Below are 26,754 nucleotides of genomic sequence, written 5' to 3'. Positions count from 1 at the left end.
CCGCGCGGCCCGTTCCGCCGGGCTTCCGCCGCCCGTGGGCTGACGTGTCTGCTGTTTCTCGGCGGCTCGACCAGTAGGGCCGTGATGGCGGATGCCTGGGAAGAGATCAGGCGGTTGGCGGCCGACTTCCAGCGGGCGCAGTTCGCCGAGGCCACGCAGAGGTGCCCGACCCTCCCTCTCCTTTGGGGCGTCCAAAATAGCCCCTGGGCGGCCACCCCCAAGATCCGAGGCCACTGGTCCCTGGACCCTGACCTCGGACTTTCCCAGCCTCTGTCGCCATCCCCGTCTCACCCCCACTCCTCGAGCCGGGGTGGTGGTTCCGAGTGTAGTTCTTGGCCCGGAAACCCAAAACCTGTGTTCCGATCCCCCCAGGCATGCCCCAGCCTAGTGCTAGCGCGCCCCGCCCCCACGGGGGCCCGGGCTGCGGGCTGGGAGCTTCCTTCGTGTCCCTTTCTTCCTTCGTGCCACCTGGTCACTGTGGCATCATCGCCCTTTGTGCAGTTCCCGACCTAGAAAGAGCGCGAGAGGCGAGGGTAACCCCCTCGCACAGTACTTTGCAAATACTGTGTTGACTCTGAAGAGACATTTTGCCTTTCTGCCCAGCAGAACAGAGGTGCTAGGCCAGACCCGTGGCCCCGTCTGTCATTTTAGGGCCTCCTGGATGCTGGCCGTTGCTACCAAGCCACTCGTTTGGGGGGATGTGTCCGGAGCGCCCTAACTCTGCTTGTTTAACAGGACACGTGCAATGCTAATAGGATCCAAGTGCAGCCATGTCTGTTTCTTGCCATTGATGTTTTTGTTCCTTCTGGGGCCGAAGACCTTAATCCCTTGATGCTGTATTTTGCTGCACACAGCAAACCAGGACGCGCACTGGGCTTCAGAGCCTGGGTGGCAAAGGGTTGCAGTTCTGGTTTCCCTGGGCCAGATCTGCCTGCGGACTGACTGTATGAAGTGCCAGGGTTTTTTTCGACCTAAATTATGCGTCCTCACCTTCCTATTCAGATTTGAGCATTAGAAGCTGGCCTAGGAGAGAGCAAACTTGAAATCCATGATAGAGTGATTTGTACCAATTACGTACATGATTTAAGGGCATGAGAACCTGCTTACTCCCAAGGGCTGCTGTTTTGGGGTGTTTTTTTTTTTTAACTCACTGAATTAGTATCGTTATACTAATAAAAGGTAGAGATATTATAATATAGAGCCTAATGATTCTTTACCCAAATGTTAGTCGTTTATTTTTTACTTTTAAAAAGCCCCTCTTCGTACATTATTTTAATTTTATTGAGCACCAACTGTAACAAGTGAATTTTAAAAACTTCTTGTTTCCCTCAGGTTGTCAGAGCGGAACTGCATTGAGATTGTGACTAAATTGATTGCTCAGAAACAGCTAGAAGTAGTTCATACACTTGATGGCAAGGAATATGTTACTCCGGCCCAAATTAGTAAAGAAATGAGAGATGAGCTACATATCCGAGGTGGTAAGTAATTCCTTAGTGTTTTTTGTTGTTTTTTTTTCCTTCTGGTTTTTTGGAAGGGAAAAAAAAACCCTTAAAACCATGAATAATAAATTATTCTGAGGTTTTAAGACACCCATCTCAATTGTCAATATGGTTACAGCCTTAATATTTGAACTGATTCAGGTAAACATGATCATATAATTTAAATGAAGTCAGATAGTGTCATTTTACAAAATAACATTAATATTTTGAGTTATATGTCTATGTGTGACTCAATCAGTTGTTTCTTTTCACAGTTCCTGAATTTATTGCATGACTCTGGGGAAGGTACTTAGCTGCCTATTAGAGTGGTAATTATGAAGATGAAACAGATTTTAAAGGATTATAGGTTGTTGAAAACCAAAACTGTGCTACCATGCCTTTTTATTAAAACTTACCTTTAAGTAGTTGCAAATTAGGAAACAATTCAATATGATGCTACACATATTTTATTGTAGGAAAACAAGCACACACAGTTTTTGTTTTTCTTTGTCTTTTAAAAATTTGTACAAACTACAGAGCTAATTTGAATGCTGATTAAAATAGAAAAGAACTATGAAAACAACTGTTCATTAGATATTATCACATATACCCTCCTTGCTTGTTTTCTTTATTTTCCTGCATAGTATTCATAAAGTATTAGCTATTATTTAGAATACTTAATAGATTTTCTTTTTCTAATGGATGGGAGTCTACCAATTTTAAATAATTGAAAAAAGTTCATCTGAATTTAGTTATCAATATCTCTTTGGTCACAGTAGATAATTGTGAAGGGAGATAAATAGCCTTCATAGGTCTGGTCAACTTGTATATCAGTTGATGCTTGTAATTGGCCTGATGTGACAAATGACACATTGAAAATAAATTATAAGCATGAAGACTTACACAGCTAATGGTTTATATTATTGCAGCCATATGTCTTTTGTAGGAGGAGGACTTCGACTGTCCAAAATGTAAATCTATTAGAATTTACAGTTTCTGGCTAGTGTGTACGTATACATAATTAAAAATAAATGGATGTCTTTTTTTTTTTTTTAAAGGTCGGGTAAACATTGTTGATCTGCAACAGGTAAATTTTTAATTCATAAAATTTTTTCCTATGATTTGTTCATTTTTTGATACTATGAATTTTTTCAATGTCTTAACTATTTACTAGTTACAGGTATCAGATTTTGTGTAATGTTTGTGAAGAAGTAATTACATTTCTTACTAATACATGGAATCAGTTCAGTAAGTCCAGTTATATTTAATCAATTTAATAAGTTCTTTCTCAGTTGACTTACTTATTCTTTATTTTTACCAAATAAACTCAAAATTGACATTTTATATAATTACAGGACTTATGTAATTTGGGGAGAAAAACTCATCAGTTTCATGTTCACTTGTTTTTAGTATATGGAAGTAATAGACATACCAGGTGTACCGGGTAATAATGCAGATTTTTTTTCAATAGATGGAGTTACACATATTGATATATATGCGATTTGATATGTATGCTATTTTGTTGTATTGACAACAGGCTTCAAAACTTCATATGTCAAATTTTCTGAAGGTACTAACATCTTAGATATTTTTACACTTACAAATGTCGAATTTTGTGCCAAAAAAGAGCATTTACGGGAAGTTTTAATTCATTACTTTTATTTTGAAGAAAAGTGCTGCTGAAAGTTATCATACACTTCGAGAAGCTTATGGTGAACATGCTCCATCTCAAGATACTTGTGAACGCTGGTTTAAACGCTTTAAAAGTGATGATTTTGATGTGAAAGACAAAAGAACGTCCAGGTCAACCGAAAAAGTTTGAAGACCAACAATTACAAGCATTATTGGATGAAGATGTGTGCCAAACTCAAAAAGATCTTGCAGAAAGATTAAACGTTGCTGAACAAACAATTTCTGATTGTTTACAAGCAATGGGAAAGATTTTAAAGGAAGGAAAATGGGTGCCACATCAACTGAACGAAAGACAAATGGAAAACCGAAAAGTCATCAGTAAAATGTTGCTTCAACGGCACAAAGAAAGTCTTTTTTGCATAGAATTGTGACTGGCGATGAAAAGTGGATTTATTTTGAGAATCCCAAATGCACAGAGTCATGGGTTGATCCAGGTCAACCATCAACATCGACTGAAAGGCCAAATCGCTTCAGAAAGAAGACAATGCTCTGCGTTTGGTGGGATCAGGAAGGTGGTGTATTATGAGCTTCTAAGACCAGGTGAAACCATTAATACTGATTGCTACCAACAACAAATAATCAATTTGAACCACACTTTGATAGTGAAACGACCAGAATGTGCCAGAAGACATGGCAAAGTAATTTTGCTTCATGATAACGCACCATCACACACTTCAAAACCAGTTAAAGACATGTTAAAAGATCTTGCCTGGGAAGCATTAACCCACCCGCCATATTCACCAGACCTTGTTCCTTCAGATTACCACTTGTTCTGATCGATGGCACATGCACTTTCTGAGCAGCACTTCAACATGTAAGAAGTGGAAAATTGGGTCTCTGCGTGGTTTGCCTCAAAACAAGAAAAGTTCTGTTGGGATGGTATCCACAAATTACCTGAAAGATGGGAAAATGTGTAGCTAGCGATGGACATTACTTTGAATAAAGCACTTTTGATGTTTCTCTTAAAATTATCGTGTTTTCTTTGATTACAAAATCCACATTATTAACCAGTACACCTGGTATATAAAAAAATAGAAGATGTTTTTAGAAAATATGAGTGCACATGTCACCACCGAAACAAAAAGCTGGTGAATCTTGTTGAAATGGTGCCCATTATATGAAAATGTAACTTTTTAACACAGACTTTCCTAGCAAGTATAAGTGTAATTGTTCAGAAATGAAAATAAATAAGCATTGAGCCTCTGCTTTTTTATTTGACTAAGACTTTTACAATATTTCAAATTTAAAATTCAGCTAAGAGTAAGTTTTTAAAAAGGTAGTTCTAAATATATAATTTTGAACTTAAGAAACAATATGAACTTATCACTAATAGAGTTTATATTTATTTCCCAGGTAATTAATGTGGATCTGACTCATATTGAAAATAGAATTGGTGACATTGTTAAATCAGAAAAGCATGTTCAGCTAGTGTTGGGACAGCTGATAGATGAGTAAGTACAACATTTAAGAGCACTCTGTTGTGTGTGTGTGTGTGTGTTTTAATAGTGTTAATATTTAAATTTAGAACAATTGTGGCTAATTCAGTATTTTGTTTAGAACTCATGATGCTATTTTTCACTATAAGGATCATTGTACTTAAAAAGTAAGTGCTTAATAGTGTGGAGTACTTGGAAATAATATAAACCTTAATTTTTTTCTATTAAAGCAACACAAAACATAATTTTTACAATCTTCCTATATGTAAAGCAGATTTGTTCCAAAAATATTAATAAAAATGACTGCAGAATTTCTATTGTTTAAAGAAATCCCAGCATTTATCATTTGATTAACCTTATATTTAGCTACATTGATAAGAAAAAAAATGATTTTCCAAATGTGAGTAATGAATAGTGTTTACCTAAACATACTTCATTAATTTGGTGCACACATTATTGCAACAGAAATTAAACATAAAACATAGAGGAAAACCATTTCATTATTCCTAATTGTTTTTTTACTTGTTTGTTTTTATTGTTTAGAAACTATTTGGATCGGTTAGCAGAAGAGGTAAATGATAAATTGCAAGAAAGTGGTCAGATAACCATATCAGAACTGTGTAAAACCTATGATCTTCCTGGGAACTTTCTCACACAGGTATTTTTTTCTTAATAGTAAAATGTGTCTTTAGAAAAATAAATAAAGAATCAATGTTTTTCAGTTCCAATTTTTCTGAATATCACAAACAGTATTATGAAAGCTCGTTAAGAAGTTAATTGAAAAGCATTTTTCTATACCATAAAAGTATCAGCTAGGCTGACTTAAGTAGATTTAACTTATCTTGGGATGTGAAATATATCCAGACTTATTTCCAGACTCCAGTCATATGGTAGCTGTGGAAAAATACTCTCTGGAGGTTACTAAGAAATCAGGTTTTCTGCCAGTGGGGATTTCTGGGCGCAGATAAGTTGTTAATACTTGTGTCAAAGAAGATAATTTTTCAGGTCTTGTGTTTCCCTAGCTTGTAAATTCTTGTAGTAATATTTCTCTCTCTCTTTCTCTGTTAGTGTTAGAAGCTGCAGAGAGGGTCTTCTCCAAGACTCGTGTATTTGTCTTGGCTGTCTGTGTGTTTCACATTGCCTATATCTAGAAAAAGTGGTTAATCATTTTTATTGTACATTAAATAGCCCTTATTAGCAGGTAACTAAGCCTTTCAACATATCAGCTATTTGACTCATTCAGTTCTTGGCTCTGCCATGAGATTATGATGTTTCCTAGATCCTAAATCTTGACTTTGACTTACATATCTCTTTATGCTTGTTGGAATTTCTCAATTATATGATTAATACAACATCAGCACGCAGCATGACTTTAGTAAGACTATAAAAATGTGTATGTGTGATTTTTTTCTCTCAAATTTATAAAAATTTGCATTTTTACCCCCAGGCACTAACTCAGAGACTAGGTAGAATTATTAATGGACACATTGATCTTGATAACAGAGGAGTAATATTTACTGAAGCTTTTGTAGCTCGACATAAAGCACGCATCCGTGGACTGTTCAGTGCTATTACCCGGTAAGCATGTGTAAAGTCTGAATATTTCTTTAATCTTGGTTTGCATCAAACACAATAAAGGCAGGGCAGATAGTTAAGTATCACTAAATCTGAGGTAAGAATTTTGGTGGGAAAGTAAATTGATCCTGGATTGGGGAGGCAGATCCATTCCCCTGGTATTTCAGTCGTATAATTCTTATTAAGGGTGTACAACTTGATGCAGTTTTTGCCCTCATTTATTTTAAATTAATTGATGTTTTTCATAAGCTATCCTAGTTATTTTTAATTTATAAATATGTATATTAAGTAAGGCTTTTTTTTTGTTTCTTCCCATAAAGGCCTACAGCAGTGAATTCTTTGATATCAAAATATGGATTTCAGGAGCAGCTTCTTTACTGTGAGTTTGGTTTAAATTTTGTCACTTAATTAGCTGCTGAATAGACTTAATATAAAACTTACTAATTATAATTTTACCTCTTTTAATCTTAAAACTTATGTAACTAAAATATATCTGGTTGAAAAATTTTTTTATACCAGTTTTCATGTACGTGTCTGTTATACCCACAAAACATTTATTGTTAGCTACCACCAGGAGAGTGGGATAAAAAAAAAAAAAAAACCTGTGTATGTGTGTGTGTTCTCTGTTATACATATACATATATAGAGAGATTTAGAATTGTAGTATTAAGAATAATTTTTACTTTGTTTCTTCAGATTTTTGCTACATTTCCTAATACAGAAGTAAATAGTGTTTGTCTAAATAATTTTACAAAGATTTTATAGTGGTAATACATTCTTAGCATTCAAATAGACTAGGAATATCTCTAAAACCATCGTGGTTCATTATCTATTTTGTGTGTGTTTATGAAGCTTTTTGAGGGTTTGAGAGTTTAAAGCTCTGCTGGAATAATTTTAAAAAGCAATGGCTTGATCTTTTGAGTCAGATATCTGTAAAAATATAAGAATTAAACTGAAAATGAGAAATCAAGTATAGTACCAAAATTAATTTTTATTCCCTGTATTTTTCTGAATATGGAGTTAAATTTAAATTTTTAAATATTTAAAGTTAAAATGACATACTTTGGAATCTACATAAATGGTGGTTGGTGGAGTTTCATTATAATACACAGTTCTTGAAGTAATTCTTGGCAGTTAGATAACTTTGGTCTGAATTTGGCACTTAAAATTATGTGCTGCAATCTATTGAGAAGTCTAGACTTTTCTGATGAATTCTAGTTTATTCAGTTTAAAATTCTGAATTCATATGTAAACTGATGTTTATTTCTGTTAAAGGTTAATTTTCATAAACCTTTATGCAAGGCGTCTTTTGAATATGCTTGCTGATTCACTTAGAAGTAATTCCTTCATATCTGGTTTTTTTTTAGGGAATTTTTATATTTTGTCTAGTTAAATGTTATTATTTAAGTAAAAACTATAAATTTGGTATTAGTTACAGCACTACCCACTTCTCAGACTGGCGTCAGTCTTTTGATGTTGATGATTGTGGTGGGGGTGGAACAATTATATATAGTTAACATATAAAGAATGCTTAATATACTAATTATGGATCCAAGCATTTTACATGAATACAACCACCCTATGAAATAGGTATTATTATTATCTCCATTTCACAGATGAGAAAATGAAAACAGTAAAATGACTTGCCCAGTTTTTGTCAGCTAGTGGGTGTCAGAATTGAGATTTGGACTTAAGCTGTCTACATCCAGATCCATCCTCTTAACCATGGCATTATACTTCTCTTTATAGATATGGTTAAAATGTGTTGCTTCAATTTAAACAGTGAAAATGTAATAACATATTTTTTTTTTTTTAAGAGAGAGGAAGGGAGAGAGAGGGAGAGAAACATCGATGTGATAGCGAAACACAAATTGGTTTCTCCCGCACCCCACACCAGGGAGCTGATACATCCACTTGGGAATCCAACCAGCAACCCCTTGAGAGAGAGGACAGCACCTCAACCAACTGAGCCACACTGGCCAGGGCACTTATAAAAATGTTTATGGCTTAATTTTAAACTGTTGTTTCTAATATGATCTAGGTATCTTGACTTTTCTAAATATGAGAAAATTGAATTTGGTAACATCTATTCTCAAAGTATTTAATCATCTCCTTTTAAGCAAATCATGAGATTAAATAATGGCATGTTTTTCCCTCAAAAAATTACTCAAATTAAAAACTTAGTGTTATTAACTAGTTTTTACAAGTTCTGCATCTTTACAAAGTTGCAAAATTTTCTGAATTAATGACCTGAGTATTCTCATAAATGTCAGGAAAATTTTGTCTGAAACATAATGTCTTCATTTAGTCAATTTAAACTTTAAATTGTGTTTTTAAAGGATAAGAATAACTAAATTGTAAAATAGTAAAGTTTTGGGGTTTAATTGAGATTTATACCTGCTCTCATTTATTTCTACTTGTTTTGTTTTGTTTTAAGCTGTCCTTGAAGAACTTGTTAATAGTGGACGCTTACGAGGCACTGTGGTTGGTGGGAGACAAGATAAGGCAGTGTTTCTACCTGACATTTATTCCAGAACACAGAGTACTTGGGTGGATTCCTTTTTCAGGCAGAATGGCTATCTAGGTAACTTTCTTCTTTGAAACTGAAACTTCTTTCTAATACTATCCACAGTCTTAGAACTTTTGTATTAGCCCTAGGAGTTGACCAGCAAATTATAACGGTTCTCTTTGAGTGTGACAGTAGCCACACTGCAGGTTTTTGTGGGTCCTAGAAACTGAGTTTAATTCTATAGTATTGAACTGTTATAGAAAAACCAAAAGCTGGCACTTCTTATTACCAACCTTCAAATATTTTTTAATACATAAAAAGGAATTATGTTTATTATATTGTATGAAGTTGCCCAGTTTTTCTGTTTATTATACCTGAAAATATTAGAAATATTTTCATTGGCTATTAATTTTATAATGTTCCTTTTTATTAGTTTTTTAATATTTCAGAAACATAGACATTATTCTAAATTTGGTTTCTGAGGTTATGTCATTTTGATAAAGTAGATTGATTGGATTTAGTCATTAAAGCAATTAACAACAACAACAAATATATATAACTTACTTTAATTTTATAACTCAAGTCAAACCACATAAGATATCAGTTTCTTTCTCAGTAATAAACTTGTATGTAAGTCATTAGTTTTCAAACACTTAAATGCATTCTAGAAATAGGGTTTAGCTTATGTTTTCTTGACTTTCTGTAATATACTTCCCAGTTTCTTCAACCATGGACTTGGATTAGAACTTTGTTATAATTAGTTTTCTTAAACATGATTACTTGGGGATGGAGAAAGGATGGTAGATACTTTCAATAACCTTAATGGTTTAAGTCTTCATTTTTTACTTTTATTTTATATGCTAACTCTCATACTAGTTTAAATTAGACTGGAGAATTACTCTGTCCTAATTTGTCTAATGAAACATTTGAAAAATATATTCCACTCCTTTATTTAACTATAATAAGCAAAAGAAATTCCAGTATTTGTTTCCTTATTTAAATCATTACATTTTCCTTTACCCACCTTTTCTACTTTAATTCCTCTATAGTTCTCAAGTTTCCCTTTGACCCCCTCAGTTGAAGAGGGAGTAAAGCAGCTGGAATTGGGGAAGTACTTGAACTCATTTTTCTACAGATATGTTTAGTAATAAAAATTTGGGAAAGTGACATAAGCAGGAAATAGGCTGTGGTACATATTTGAGCTTTATTCTTTACAAAAAAAGATATAAGAACACAGTGCATTCACAAAGAATAGGGTTTGGTAGAAGTTAACTTTTTCTAAGATTTCTGAAAGGTGTGAAGATTGACAGTTCTGTTCCAACTTTGGGATGTATTTCTAGAATTCGATGCTTTGTCCAGACTGGGAATCCCAGATGCTGTGAGCTACATAAGGAAAAGATACAAGACTGCACAACTCTTATTTTTGAAAGCAGCTTGTGTTGGTCAAGGACTTGTGGATCAGGTGGAAGCATCGGTAGAGGAAGCCATCAGCTCTGGAACATGGGTTGATATTGCAGTATGTTTTTTTCTTCTCAACTTTTCTTTAAACCAATGACACTGATACTTCACTAGTATATGGCCATTTTAAGAATTAGGATACATAAAGGTCTTGGCTTTAGAGCCAAATTATAACAGTCATTGTTTCAATAAAAATAATCTTACTTATTTTATGCTTAAAGATTTTCTAGCCTTTGAAGTAAGGTAACATTTTTATATGGATAGTCAACATTCAGAATTCTATAAATCTCAAACAAACAATATAATCCTCATATAAGTCCTGCCATACAGAAACTAATAAGACTTCTCACACTCTTATCTGAGCATTTACATCTTCACTGGCATCAGGAATCATGTCATCGCTTTTGTTTATCCCTAATCCATTAATCTCTGCTAATATGTTAACACAAGCTGCTTTAGCACTGATAGTCTTTTACTTAAGTTTTCAGTATTGACTTGCCTTTATTATGCCAAGAAGGTGAGTGTGGGTGTAAAGAATGAAATAAAAGGCCAATCCATTATACAGCAGAAAATTCGTTGTTTTAGATACATGAGCTCCCAGAGATTTTAGATATAAGTATTTATTTATTGAACAAATTTTATTAAGTGCCTTCTGTGTGCCAGGCACCATTTTACTTGCTGGGAATGTGGTATTCAGATAAGTTTTCCTGCTCTCAGGGAGGGGTACTTTCATTGGGGGTAAATAGTTGATGAAAATGATCTTTTCAGATACTAAAAAGAGCTAAAAAGAACTATATTTTGGAGGTAAAATTATCAAGACTTGATAGAGGATTGTTTGTATGTTTATGAGAGGAACTGAGTGTGACTTGTAGGTTTGGGACTTGATCAACTGAGTGGAGGATGGTGCCATTCATTAAGATGGGGGAGCAGTGGGGAGGGGTAGATGGAGCTGGGAGTCTGGGACATGTGAAATTAGCAATGCCTTTTAGGCATAGGAATGGGAAGGTTAGGTTAGCAGTAGCATATACAGTTCCAGAACTCAGAGGGATGATGAAAGCAGAAATGTAATTTGGGAGGTTATCAGCATATAGATGGCCCCAAAAGCCATTGCACTTAATGAGATCTAGGGAGAGCACATATAAAACAAATGGTTTATCTGTGTTATATTACATTTATACAGTGTTCATTTTGTTTGTAATTCCAGCCTCTGCTACCCAGTTCTTTATCAGTTGAAGATGCTGCAATGTTGCTTCAACAAGTGATGAGAAAATTCAGCAAACAGCCTTCAGCTGTAGTCTTTAGTGACACTGTTGCAGTCAGTGAAAAATTTATAAATGACTGTACAGAACTCTTCAGTGAACTGATGCACCAAAAAGCTGAAAAGGTATGCCAGGTTTCCTTTCACCTAGTAGTCTTAATAGTATTTCACATAAGAATCATCTGGTTATCTTTTAAAAAAGTGGGGTAAGCTGTACCCCAAAAAGGAGCACTGTTTTATACATCATTTCCTCTTATTGCATCATTTCTTTCTATTTCCTCTCCTGGATTTGTTTTTTCTCCTTTATTCCCATCAGGACATAGAAATTAGAACTTAAGGAGCTGATTTTATTAATTAAAATCATATAAATGAAATTATACATTTCACAATTGTTATATGAGGGTATTGTTCCAACATTAGAATCCATAAATATACAGTGTTTTTAATCTATTACTACACAGTATATTTACTAAATCTGTTAGAGCCTCATTAATTTTACCTGTTTGGGGTGCACAAACTGGATAAGTTAACTGATTAGTTCCTCAGAGCAATTGCTGTCAAAGTGTTTAGAAGTAGAGGTCATGCCAAGGCTGTTTTAAGGATATTCAATTCATGTTTCTAGTTAGCAGCACCATCCTATCCTATCCTATCCTATCTAATAAAAGAGTAATATGCAAATCAGCTGTCACTCCGTCACAAAGATGGCCACGCCCATAGCCACAAGATGGTGGAGCCCAGGCCCCTCAGCCCCGCCACTAAAGTGTCCAGGCCTGTTGGCCAGGCAGGTGGCGGGGGAGGGGGGGGCAAGGGGCAGAGCCGGTGATCAGAGGGGGCAAGGGCGGAGCCAGCGATCACAGGGTTCTGGGGGTCCCCTGCAGCCTCAGCCAGAGGCTACAGGCCTGGGCAGGGGCAGAGCTGGGATCGGAGTGAACTATAGAGGAAACACCTTTTCTGACCGCTCATTGGCTGAGCTCCCTGTATGCCACTGGTAATATTCTTAGTAACTTGGGTAATAAGAATCCAAAAAGGTGATCTAGGATTTTCCCACCACACTCCTGGAGAAAAAAACGAAGGCCCGCTGCTGGAGGGCTAAGAAATGTCATATCCTGCCCTAGCCAGTTTGGCTTAGTGGATAATGCCTCGGCCTGCTGACCACAGGGTCTGGGTTCAATTCTGACCAAGGGTAAGTACCTAGGTTGCAGGCTTCTCCCTGGCTGGGGCCCAGGTCAGGGCTCCTGCAGGAGGCAACCAATCAAAGTGTTCCTCTCACTTTGATGTTTCTCTCTGTCTTTCCCTTTCTCTTCCACATTCTCTAAAAATCAATGGAAACATATCCTCAGGTGAGGATTAAAAAGAAAAGAAAGAAATGTCATATCCTATGAAAGACACATCTTGAGAACACCTAAATACCTAAAGAAAGTTGTCATTTTTTCATGGTGAAGGGGATGGAGTCCGTGTTGATGAAAACACCTTGGTGGCTGTGGTGACTGGCAGTGGCTGCAGCAGCGGGGTGATGGGGCTGGCGCCTTCCCCTGATCAGCCTGGTCGCCTCCCACAAAGGGAGGCCAGACTGCGGCTTAGGCCCGCTCCCCAATGGGAGCAGGGAGTGGGCCTAAGCCGTCAGTAGGATATTCCCTGAGGGCTCTCAGTATGTGAGAGGGGGCAGGCTGGGCTGAGGGACACAGCCCCCCCGCCCCAAGTGCACAAATTTCGTGCACCGGGCCCCTAGTCTACTTACAAAACCTACTCACAAATAGGTAGAACAAGTCCATTTATCTTAGACTGTTAATAAATTTATGAGAGCTTATTAAATATTTAAATAATTTGTATTTATCTGTATTCCTTTTAAACTCTTTAATAATCTAAAAAATGAGATAATTTTCTACATTTGGCCTGCTAAGCATTAGAGAGGAGTAAAAATAACACAGGATTGATATCAGTAAACTTGAGTTCTGTTCTCAACTTACTTACTCTCTCTTTGACTTTGGAACAGTAGACCTCCAGTTCTTTCTTATCTTCAAAGAAAGGATGGTGATACCTACCTACTCTCAAAAGGATAAATGCTGGGTGGCTGAATCAGTTGGAGTATCCCATGCATCAGAAGGTTGTGGGTTTAATTCCCGGTCAGGGTGCATACCTAGGTTAGGAGTTCAGTCCCCGGTTAGGGCGTGTGCAGGAGGCAACTGATGAATGCTTCTCTCACATCGATGTTTCTCTCTCTCTCAAATCAATAAAAACATATCCTTGGGTGAGAATTAAAAAAAAAAAAGGATAAATGTAAATGTAAATAAAGGAAGGATGTTATATAAAATGTTTGCTGCATGTTAGCTACCAGCTACTAAATGCCTATATTATTTTTATTTGTGACCTTTTGCTAAAATAAAAACTTAATGTGGTCATCACTGTTTTTTCCTTGTGCTCCTGCTTCTAAACACAAATTCAGAAAAAAAATGGTGATTCTATCATTTTGAACTGTTAGCATCTAGACATTTTTCTTTTGAAAACCGAAAGGGAAATATTTTTAAAATGAAAATGGACTTTTGTCACTACAGATTTACAATCCTTTTCCATAATACAGAATCAGTTCATTGGAATAGTTCATTGTTCTTAACATAATATTTTTAAAAGCAGAAATCAAGAATGAGTCCAGGAGGAGTTTATATGCCAAGTGTGCAATTCATTTATATATGCTCATTCATTATGGTGGAGTGGGGTAGGGGGAGATTTTTTAAATCTTTCTAGTAATCCTACGTCTCCAAGTATGGCATTGGACTTGGGAGTCTCAAAAAGAAAGGGAGTAAGAGTCATCTGTTAAGCAGTGGTAAACAGCCAATAACAGCTGAAGAAGATTGTATTTTATGCTGTGTGATCAGTTGTTCAGAGATCAGATAGGATTTCTCATTAGCTGATAATAGATACAAAAATCCAAGAATAGCAAAGAAAGAGACTGATTTGGGGCAAAGAGAAACAGTCTTAGTGGCAACTATCAGACAGATCTCTATAGTCTGTAGAAATGAAACCAAACAAGAATAATTATGAGTATATAAACAACTTTTGTTTTGTCCTTTTTGTAATGCTGCATGTTTTTGCCTACCAAAAAAAGCATGTTTTATTTTAGGAAATGAAAAATAATCCAGTTCATTTAATCACTGAAGAAGATCTGAAACAAGTCTCCATTTTAGAAAGTAGTAATACAAGTAAAAAGGATAAAAAAGATGAACGAAGAAGGAAAGCAACAGGTAATAAATTATTAACAGAGATTCAAAGATGAGTTTTTTATTTGTTGCAGTGAACTCTGCATTTGCTAGGCACATTGAAATGCCTTTTATTTGTTCAATTCACCTTTGATTGCTAATACTAACCAAGTCTTTTACTAATGAATTAAGTATTGATTATAAAAATGGAAATATTGGTGATTACTTATTCTATGTTTTATTTGTGAGAGCTAAGTTATTGTATGCTTGGCCCATCATCTTTTATGTTCCAGCCCAGTAGCCTTTCTTTTTATTCTGAGTTGGCAAGTTCGTGTCTACCTCAAGGCACTAGTTATTCTTTCTATCTGGAATGTTCTCTCCTGAATTTTAAGTAACAGGTTTCTTTTTGTCATTTAGAGATCAACTTTAAATGTCAGTTCCTGAGAGAGGCCTCCCTAATCACCCAAAATAGTGGACACAGTCACTCTCTATCCTATTATCTTGCCATTTTCCCCCCATCACTTTTATTATTGTGATGTTTTATTGTGATATGTTTTATTGTTTGGGAAACTTGTCCATCTCATTTTTTTTTTGTTTCCCCTAGTACTGTTTTTTCCTTGACATATTTTAGGTGTTCTGTAAATATTTATTGAATGAATGAATTTTCCAAGGATATACTACTTTTTTAGATTTTTTTAAAAAAATTTAGAGTAACTGGGAATTATAATAGGTAGCACTGCTATACTAGTAACTTGCTTTTGGAAACTAACGTGTATTTTCTATAATTTTTATAGTAGGAACAACTTTTATTTGCTGTGGAAATTTACTCGTATTTCTTTGAGGTCGTTTTCTTTCCTCTTCAAAAGCCTTTTTCTACAGTCTTTCAATAATGATATTTTGAAATTTTTCTGTTCTTCTAGGAAAACTATATAGTAAATTGCTCCAATAAATCATAGTAGTATTCACAGCCATGGATATTTTATCATATTATTTGAAGATATAGTTATAAATTCACCTTAATTAATTGGTTGCACTATATCAATATAAGTAGTCTATTTTATTTTCTTCTAAAAACTCAGAGTCATTTGGTGTTTTCTCTCTGGTAGTACTATTGTATTATAATAGTTGAATTACAATGATGGAATAATGCCAGGTATGAATGTCTTCCCCATAAAAAGCTTATTACCAATGCAATAAAGAGTACATTCACTTTAGACTGGTGTTTTTTAAAAAATTGTATTTTTCTATCATAAAAGTAAGGAAAAATAAATTACAACTTAGAAGTATCTGATATGATGAAATTTATGGTAATTTTACTTAGAATTAAAAACATCTTTATATAAATTACTTAATTTTATTGAAAAATGAATTTTTTATGAAGAAATATATTTTCAGTAGTTTTCAGTGTTTCAGTCCCACTATTATATAAGTATTATATTTTGTGAATACATATTTTAAGTGTAAATATCTAATAGAGAAACACCTCAATAACATTTTTTACTTTTATTTATAGTGTTTTAGTTTGTTTCATAATTTGTGTGTTTTTTTAGTCTTCATTTAACCAGTAGGTGATTGGAATCTATATTTTTCTACTAAACCAGTTTAATATTAATGGTCCACATTTTTAGGTGCTCTATAAATACAGGAGTGGGCAAAAGTAGGTTTACAGATATACTATAAATAAATAATACAATGATAAATAATAATATAAGGAAGAGTACACTACAGTTTGTATACTCACAATTGTAAACCTACGTTTTCCAACTGCTTTATTGAGTAATTGTATGTGAAATATTGCTTTAATTCCAAGATACAAATATTAGTGAGAGATACTTCAAGTTTATCTTGTTGGATTGTGGAAGAATCAGAATGTCTCCTGTAAACATGGGTAATGATTTTTCAACTAAGAAGATAAAACCAAGTATAATTAAATTTGTGAAGTACTGGAATAGGGGATATTCATGAGACTGTGGTAACAGAAGGTCAAAATGAGGGCACATTTCTTTTGGGGATGAAAAGAAAGGAGGTAAATGAATGGATTTGGCAAAGAAAAAGCTCTCTAATGACAGAAGAGTGTCATTAGAGAAGGAGGAAGAGACTACATTTAGAGCACAGGGACTATCTAATAACTGAATTGATCAAATTCAAGAAATTTTATATTCTTTATTGAATTTATAAAACTTTTTTTAATAAAGATACTTGCATGTTAAAAAGTGGCTAAAAGTTTAATTATTTGACTTTTATTTTTCTGCTGTAAAGTATGACAACATAATGTCATTATTTTCTTAAAATGGTAATTAAGTTAGAGAATACTAACTATGTCATTTTCCACCAGAGGGCAGTGGAAGTGTGAGAGGAGGAGGTGGGAGCAATGCCAGAGAGTACAAAATTAAAAAAACCAAGAAGAAAGGAAGAAAAGATGATGATAGTGACGATGAGTCATCTCACACTGGTTTGTAGCATTGTTTTACTCTTTCTTTGTATATGCATGCTTTTTTTTAACATTTTCTAAGGTGCATACAGTTAGGTGTATATGCTTATACAAGAAGTCCTTGCTATGCACAATGTCAGTGGTCATAAATTTCAGTTACCACAGTTTAGTAAAATTACATTAGTCTCCCAACAACATGGTTCATGGTATGAAAAATCAACATGGTTCAGTGGCCAAGGTATATTAACTGTGAGTAATTGCATAAAGTACTAACTTTACCGCTAGCTCCTGAACCCACAGATCAGCTCATAAATAGCAGATGTGTCAGGATCTATGACAATCACATCACTTTTCAGTTTGTCAGCGATTGATTACTATGCATCTCTTACTCACTTTATGCACAAAGCATGTAGTTGTGTTGCCTCATTGTTTCCCAGTGATAAATCCATGTGACAGTTTTCAAAAATGGATAATCAAAAGAGAATTGGCCGTCAAAGATGAAAGTGTAGCAAATAAATAAAAAGTGATAACACTGGAACTAAACTATGAATCGAGAATAAATGGAGTTGTAGAAAAAGTAGCTGATTGTGAGAATTGACATTGTCACTGTTCAAGGGACTCCAGCTATGCAGCCAGTGGAACTTGGTAAAGGTGCGCTTGACGTAAATGAGGAAAATGGAAAAAACTTTAAAGGAATTCTCAGAGATGTTTCACAATGTTGAAAGGGCAAAGGATAAAATGTTGTAGAGTTGAAAGGCATAGAAAAGATACTTGCTTTGTATTATAGATTACAGATGAGAGGGAGCAAATGTTTAAACTATTCTTAATTTGGTTTTTTGCAGAGAAATAAAACTTTCATTCTCAATGTTTGTGATGAGTTAAATTACTTTGTACTAAATTATAAATATTAGTTTTGTTTTTCTCTTCCCTATACACCAGTAAGAACTTTTAATGTTTTCACAGACATTTTTAAAAGGTCACAGAACAATTGTAAATTTTCCCATTTTTAATTAAGAACACTTTGCATAGTTTTGGCTTGCATAGTCATTTTTATGGTCTTGTACTGCTTCACAAAACAAATTATACTATTTTGTGAAAAAGGTATTTCTGCAAATTTAAGTAGGAATCTAATTGGTTAGTTGCTTCTATCTAAGGGGGAGAATTAAGTATATCCATCTTTCTTTTCCTACGCTTGTTAGTGTTTGATGTGGTTAAGTTAGCAAGAGACATCTTACTTTATTTTTCTAAATAAAATTAAGATACTTTGTTTTTGTTTAAAAAAATAAACTGTGAACTGCACATCTTCTCTTTCCAAGCAAAAAGAGAAAAAAAACTGAAATGATAATAATTTGAGATTTTTATTTTACCTCTTCCACAGAGTTCATTATGTATGAGCTAGAGCTGGGAGATGTAGACATCAAGTGACATGGCTTTAGCTATTAATGTGCTACTACTACCCTAAAAAAAAAAGTACTTTTATTGCTTTTGAAAAAGAGTTGTATTGTAATCTCTGAAATCAGGATATGTTAGTTTCTCAGCTAATATATAGGGTCAACTCAATGTGAAAGATTATTAGAAGGAAATACAATTTAATAACTTTAAATGCCCGCAGGAACCTTAGACACTATTTGGTGTGAAAAAACAAATAGCAGATCTTAGAAAGAAAGGATAGTACTCATCTATTTTAAAGTTGTGATCTCACTACTTATATCTTTATGAATGGTAAAAATTGATTTTTGAGCTATTTTATTTTTTGCTAAGATTTTACTTTTAGAATCAGTACCTAATTTAGCTGAAAATAGTCACTTTTACACTTTTTTAATTAATAAGGGAAATATTAGCTTTCTTTATCTACAACCTATACTTTTCCAAGTAAATGAGTAAGCGTGACATTTCCACAATTAACAATTATTACCATTACAGTAGCTACATATAAATTTTCCTTGGCAAATAATTACTTTTGGAATTAAAAATAAATTATTGGTATAAAGTTATGAGGTTTCTTTTTAATCTCTGCCTTTGCAAAAAAAGACAATTTTTAGCTTAATTTGACTTCAGTTGTGGTTTGCATGATTATAAAGAGTTTTTTCTGAAGATCTTAGGTAAATTATAAGGATGATTTGACTTTTAGTAAATATTCATTTTTTTTTTTTTTAAATATATTTTATTGAGTTTTTACAGAGAGGAAAGGAGAGAGATAGAGAGTTAGAAACATCGATGAGAGAGAAACATCGACCAGCTGCCTCCTGCACACTCCCTACTGGGGATGTGCCCGCAACCAAGGTACATGCCCTTGACCGGAATCGAACCTGGGACCTTTCAGTCCGAAGGCCGACGCTCTATCCTCTGAGCCAAACCGGCTTCGGCAGTACTCATTTTTATAAAGAAGGAAATTCTGCTCAGTATTCATTGTTCAACAAAGAGAATTTATCCTTTCCTAAAAGATTTCCATCCATTTGATTGATTGGATATCTAACTTTTTTAGGTCAAGGCGAAATTATCTTTATTTTCTGACTGACTTGTAAAAAACAGTCATTAAATGAAGTTAGTAAAATATAACTTAAAAGAAATGCCACTATATATCCTATTTTTAAAATTGCTTCTGTAAGTTATTGTATTCGATTGGCAATTGGTGACAAAAAAAATTAATATCAGAGTCCGTAGTGGGCAATGAATTAATTACTACCTTATTAAATATGTTAATGAAAATAGTTTTCTTTATGTTGCTCATTTGTTTGTTTTGTTGTTAGTATTTTCCTTATTGCTCATTTCTTTATAGGAAAGAAGAAGCCAGAGATCACTTTTATGTTCCAAGATGAGATTGAAGATTTTTTAAGAAAACGCATACAAGACGCGCCTGAGGAGTTTCTTTCTGAACTAGCTGAGTACTTAATAAAGTACGTAAAAAACACGTTTTTTCTGTTTGATGATAGAAATGAGCTATTAAATTAAATTTTTGCCAAGATGATAGAAAACATATATTTTAGGTGGGGTTTTTTTCCCCAAAGCTTAGAATTTAGTCACCAAATTACAGACTTTGCCTGCAGAGGCAGTTCAATAAACATTTGGGCAAGGCAATGGGAAATAAAAGACAAGAACGTGGAGGTGTCCTTGTTCACTTATCTTACAGTCGTATTTGGGTGGAAACCACCAGCACTAATCATTGGCTGGTCTCTTCCATGGCATGAAAAGTAACATCTAAAAGGAAGAAAGGACCATTTCCTATCTAGATTTGACAGGAAGCACACAGTGCACTAGTAGGGAGAAAATAAAGTAACAAACTGCCTTCAAAGAGAATAAATTTAGCCCTGGCTGGTGTGGCTCCACTGGTTGAGTGTTGTCCCATGCTGTGAAGGGTCACTGGTTCAAACAGCCAGTGTTTCTCATATTGATGTTTCTCTTCCTCCTTCCCTCTCTCTAAAATCAATAAAAACATTTTTTAAAAAGAATAAATTTGACCACACTAACCTAAAATGAATCAAGCTAAATTTATAATTACAGAAGTCAAAGAAATTGAGGCCTACTTGACCATTAATAAATAATATGATCTTTCTTCCAATTGGTAGTCCCAATGTGTAAGGTTGTATAAATACAATCCAGGAACCCAGTGCATCTAACTTTTTGAATTTAGAAATTTAGCTTTTGTAATGAAATTTTTTTGTTCATGAATTTATTACATAATCATATTTTTATATGTAAAAAACTGGAGTACTTACTAATTATTTCCCATTCTTTAAATAATCTTTTCTGAATCGAACATTGAAAGTTTTTTTTAGTACACTAATAAATTGGAGAATTTAAGGTATTATCCCTGAGGATGGGGAACAGATTTAGAGTCTACTATTCTCCAAATTAAATTTGAAAAAGCTGCTCTTTAATTTGAATTGAAGCTTTTGTTGTTCTTAACACAATAACTTGGAGTATTTAAAATTGAGAAAAATAAACCATTTAAGTTATAATTTGTGGGATGGAGGACAGATTCTTATGAAGTATTCTCCAAATTAATCTTATTTGTTTAAAAAAATAGAGATGTTTTCATAAACCTTATTTCCATAGAATCAAAAATTTGTATCTATGTAAACTCAGTACATTTTAAGTAACTGAATATATTTATCTTAAATTCACAGACCTCTTAATAAAATTTACCTTGAGGTGGTACGTTCAGTATTCATGTCTTCAACAACTTCTGCCTCTGGAACTGGCAGAAAGCGCACAATCAAGGACTTGCAAGAAGAGGTTTCAAACCTATACAATAATATTCGATTATTTGAAAAGGGGATGAAGTTCTTTACAGGTATACTTAATGCTATTTTTTATTCATTGATTCTCATAATTTTTCTTGTACATTCATTTTAATAAAACACCTTTATTTTTCAGATGATACCCAAACTGCCCTTACCAAGCACTTGCTAAAGACAGTCTGTACTGATGTCACTAATCTCATTTTCAACTTCTTAGCTTCGGATTTAATGATGGCAGTTGACGATCCTGCAGCCATTACAAGTGAAGTATGTTAGTGATTTTCTTGCCACTCTTTCTTTTTTAAATATATTTTTTAAAAATATATTTTATTGATTTTAGAGAGGAAAGGAGAGGGAGAAAGAGATAGAAACATCAATGGTAGGAGAGAATCATTGATTGGCTGCCTCCTGCATGCCCCCTACTGGGAATCAAGCCCACAACCCAGGCATGTGCCCTTGTCCGGAATCGAACCTGGGACCTTTCAGTCCGCAGGCCGACACTCTATCCTTTGAGCCAAACCAGCTAGGGCTTTCTTGCCACTCTTGATGTGTTTTGTTTTGCAATCTGAGCATATTTTATTGTCTCATATCTGAAATAGTTTAAAAAGATAATAAAATACAGAAAAAAATTTTAGAAAAAATATTGATGAGGTTTTTAGGTCAAGTTCAGTACAGTGTATATACAGTTCAGGATTGGCAATATAACCAGTCTATTAAAAGTAATGCTGCTGAATTGCTTGGGAACCAGTGGTTTTATTTTTTCCTAGTTATTGTTATGTCACATCCCTTTTTCCTGCTGAGTTACAAGTTTCTTAATAATAATGTTCATATTAGATTCCATAACTTTGCAATCATTTTCATTTAGGGACACCACTTATTTCAATATTTACACTAATTCTGAAGAGAGTATCTTTCTCTCCTTTCTCTTATACTGCTTGACAGATGGGAGGAGTAAGGCTGTAGCTATTCTCTTTGGCTGACACTATTGGCTAGCTCTCTGATTTGAGAATGTTTTTAGCATATTATTATTCCTCGTTTGAGCTAAAAAATTCGAGAACAAAGATAAATTCCTTTCAACATTCTGTATAGTAATAAATGTATTTTTTTTTTCTTTTTGTTTGATCTTATATCTACCACCTTTCAAAAACACAATGCCGAAATAATTTTCTCCCCATAGGTAAGAAAAAAAATTTTGAGTAAATTATCAGAAGAAACTAAATTAGTCCTCACAAAACTCCATAGCTCCTTGAATGAAAAGGTAAGTAAAGTTTGATTCTATTTAGATATATATTGGAGCTAGCATTTGTGATCTTTGAGTAGATTTTTATAAAAAATAATGTTGAATTAAGTCTGAAACTAGTATTCTGCATTCAGATACGTTTTTGGGAGGTGAAGGGCAAGACCAAGCTAGGGGCGATTTACCCTCTTTAAAGTGCTAAATCACAATTTCACATTTAATGACAAAATAACCTTTATTAAAAATTGTATTTAGGGTGTAAAATTATAAAACAGCATTAAATGACTGTATTTTCTTTAGGCAACTTTGTATTATAAAGTTAATTGTGGTATTTAACACCCTTTCAGAGCATAGAAGACTTTCTTTCTTGTCTGGATTCTGCAGCAGAAACTTGTGATATTATGGTGAAAAGGGGAGACAAAAAAAGGGAAAGGTAACACTGAATTAATCTATCTTATTAATAAACTAGAGGCCTGGTGCACAAATTAGTGCACAGGTGGGGTCCCTCTGGGTGGCCTGTGGGGATCAGGCCGAAATCTGCAGTCCAATGCCACGTGCAGCTCCTACCTGCCGCTCCTGCTTATCCAGGCCCCACTGTGCCTGCTGTGGGCTCGTGCCTAATCAGTCCCAATCAGGAGAGGCTCACACCGCCGCAGCAGCACTCACCAGCCATGAGCCCTGCATCTGACACCCTCCCGAGGGGAGTGACCTGTGGGATCAGGCCAAAACTGGCTCTCTGACATCCCCCAAGGGGTCCCAGATTGCAAGAGGGTGCAGGCCAGGCCAAGGGACCCTGCTCGTGCACAATCGGGGCCGGGGAGGGGCCACAGGAGGGCTCCAGAGCATGTCCAGCCCCGTCTCACCCAGTCCCAATCAGCCAGACCCCAGCAGCAAGCTATCCTATCGGTTGGAGCGTCTGCCCCCTGGTGGTCAGTGCATGTCATATGCAGTGGTTGAGTGGCCTTAGCATAACATTAGCATATTACGCTTTGATTGGTTGAACAGTTGACCAGTCACCAAATGACCGGACACTTAGCATATTAGGCTTTTATTATATAGGATTCTTAGATGTGTTATATCTGAAATTGGAATTTGACTATCTGAATCTTGCATTGAGAACTGTTGTGTCTAAATTGTTGTATACCTTGAAGCATTTTGATCTTAATAAAATTCAGTTTTCCTCCCTGACTCATCTTGATAAGGTAGCAGAATTGTCTAATCCCATAGTTGATCAAGCCTGGCAACTTTTTATTAGCTTTGTGACTTTCTTTACAGGAAACCTGTTTAAATCAGTGCTCTTCTGTTTAATCCCCTACAACTCAAAAGGCATACTTTGAATGTCCCTGCTATATTGTTTTTTTTTTCTATCTTTTTCTAGCACATTAGTTTATTCATGCCTTTTAGAATTATGAGTATCTGAAACATATTTAAAAGGTCCCTTAAAATATTTATATAACTAGATAATTAAATTAGAGAAGTTAAAAATGAATACAGAAGGGAAGAACTGAAATTGGTGAGAATTTGTGTGTTTTTATTTTTGTTTAGGCAGATTCTGTTCCAGCATCGACAAGCACTGGCTGAACAGCTAAAAGTCACAGAAGACCCTGCTCTTATCCTGCACCTCACATCAGTCCTGTTGTTTCAGTCCTCAACCCACAGCATGCTCCATGCACCTGGAAGATGTGTCCCCCAGATCATCGCTCTTCTTAAGAGTAAAATTCCAGAGGTATTACATTTTCAATGCACTTGGAACTATTAAAGCTTTTATGTTGCAAATATTTTTAATGGATAGATGTGAATCATTGTAAACACCAAGATATATAACATCATCTTCCTGTTTCCACAAATGCAAACAATGAATTAGGAGATTGATTTTAAGGATACTCTTTTAGGATCCTATCTGATCCATGGTAAAGAATATTCTAAATTTGGAAATTAAGCTTTTGGAAAAGACACAATAATGTTCAGTCTTTCATTTCAGCTTATTCAGGTTTAACCTGCCCTTCAAGGGCCCCTTAAAATTCTTCATAAATTCTGCATAAATTCTTCTGAGAAACTCCTCAACTAAAAGTAATTTTGGCTTCTTTGAACTTCCATATCACTTTGACTATATCTTTGGTGATAGAAACAAGCCAAGTCAACTATTAAAATAACCTGCATTCATGTTTTCTGTCTCCTAAAATGTAAACTCCTTGAGAGCAAGGACCTTGATACATTCAGCTTTCTATTTACATGGCCAGGGATTTGTAAAGATGAAGACCTTCAGTGTGTTTTGGTTGAACAAATCCTACTTTGTTCCACAAAAATTAAATCATGTTTGTTAACTTTTCTTCTTTCTCTTTTCACAGGACCAGCATACACTTTTGGTAAAGTATCAAGGATTGGTTGTAAGGCATTTAGTTCATCAAAATAAGAAGACTGGGCAGGAAGAGGATCCCTTGAGTAATGAATTAGACAGTGAAGAAGAAGATAGCACCAGTACTACTCGGAAAGAGCTTCAAGAACTTTCTTCATCCATTAAAGACCTTGTTCTCAAATCCAGGAAATCATCTATGACAGAAGAGTAATGAACTTAATTTACTTTTGCCATGTAGTAAACGTTTTTCCCCAAAATTATTGCTGAGTTATAAATAATGTTTATTTCACAATCTCCAATCTCCCATTAGCCCACAATTTAGTTAAAACAGTACTGTTGTATTCATTGTAAATTTTATAAAAATGTGAATTTTTGTAAATTGAGTTCTCCATGGAAGATTTCTTTAGACATTATAACTCTAAAAATTATACATTTATTTTCTTTCCGTGTACTAAATGAAGAATAAATTTTCTGATGTCTTTCATTTCTAGGAAAGGGCTCATTTGTTGTGTTATATTTCTAGTGACATCATATTTTTACATTATAGGCAAAAATTTAAAATGTGGTCATGTTTTTTTAAAAAGAAAAATATCCCTCTGCTGTCAAAAATGAAAATTGTCTATTTTAAAGTCAATATAAAATGCTTCAAAAATAACAGAAATTTGCAAAATATTTTTTTATTGCTGAGCCCTTGCTCTTATTTCTGGCAGATAGAGGTTCTTCCATCTTCCCACAGGAGTGAACTGTTATGCGGTTGGAATCTTTAGAGATGCTTTTATAGCGGAAGAACATCTAAGTGACCCATGTGTTCCTGTGTTCTATTCTAAAACAAGATGCTAACAAAAGTAAGAAAGAATAAAATTTGTTGCTAATAGGTATGTCATAAGTTACCAATGGAATAACTAAAAGTGTTATGCAAATATTTTTTCCATTTGGCATTAATCCATTTTGCATTTCTAAGTGTCATTTCTTTAATCAGTAGTCACTCTAGCAACTAATGCTTTGTGTGGAGAGATTTCTAAGTGTATTTACATCATTGCAAGCTTTTTAAAAAATAAAAATAAAAACCCTTATAAAGAACTAGGTATTCTTGTTTTTCTAAAGATTAATAGTAGTTAAAACTAATTAAATTAACCAAGCTAATTAAAACTAAAATAGTTCCTTGGAGTAATCATTTCAATCTAAGCAACAATTTGTTATATATCAAAAGGAATTTATTTTGAATATAATAGTAAATTAAATCTCAAATATTAAAAAATACTGTTGTATATAACTCCTTGTGTGGCATTTAAAACTCTGTGTTTTAAAATGTTTGAATACAAAGATCAGTCTGCCTACCTCTACTCTAATTCTAGACGAAGTGTTAGTAACGGAGTAAAAGGAATTATATATTTACAGACTATTATTAAAGTTGATAGGAATGTAATGTAAATTTTAAAATGTTTTTCCATTGGCATTTTTTTATTAATGTATTTTCAGAAAAATGAAAATTCTCTCACCACCAACTCCAGTTAGTTTTATGTGCTTATTCGGCTTTCAAAATATTGAACTCCCAACATAATTTTTTATTCAGTCTTTGCTTAAGAACTTTATCATTTATGTTTCAGCAGATACCAAAGTAATCTTTGTTTTTGTCAAACTAGAGAATAGTTTGTGAAAATAAAATACCTTAATTTTTGAAAATAAAAGATAAAATGAAGCAAATAAAAAAATTATTCTTATTTTGTTGGCATCAAATATTTTTCATTTTTCAAAATAGTTCTTATTTTTTCATAGTAAATAAGAACAGCTTTGTTTTTGTAAATAAATTATATGGCTGACTTTTTAATGTAAAAATCTAATTTGTTAATAAAATTAAATTGTTAAATGTTTACTATGATCTTCATGGG

General features: G+C 34.3%; 1 protein-coding gene across 1 annotated transcript; it reads left to right on the top strand.

The window, feature by feature from the left end:
* Positions 1-26,502, top strand: UFL1 (UFM1 specific ligase 1). The gene is made up of 19 exons (XM_036317201.1): positions 1-161; positions 1,333-1,478; positions 2,537-2,565; positions 4,524-4,621; positions 5,150-5,264; positions 6,054-6,184; positions 6,502-6,560; positions 8,619-8,765; positions 10,031-10,206; positions 11,353-11,532; positions 14,525-14,645; positions 16,936-17,052; positions 19,811-19,928; positions 21,159-21,325; positions 21,409-21,539; positions 22,450-22,530; positions 22,857-22,942; positions 24,055-24,235; positions 24,858-26,502. The coding sequence occupies exons 1-19, from the start codon at positions 85-87 to the stop codon at positions 25,074-25,076; spliced, it is 2,379 nt and encodes a 792-aa protein (XP_036173094.1). The 5' UTR covers positions 1-84; the 3' UTR covers positions 25,077-26,502.
* Positions 26,503-26,754: the final 252 nt, after the last annotated feature.

Source organism: Myotis myotis, unplaced genomic scaffold (assembly GCF_014108235.1).
Source record: "Myotis myotis isolate mMyoMyo1 unplaced genomic scaffold, mMyoMyo1.p scaffold_m19_p_7, whole genome shotgun sequence".
In the NCBI taxonomy this organism is placed as follows: domain Eukaryota; kingdom Metazoa; phylum Chordata; class Mammalia; order Chiroptera; family Vespertilionidae; genus Myotis; species Myotis myotis.
Note: the sequence above shows the minus strand (reverse complement) of the source record. Positions and strands in the feature narration are given on the sequence as shown.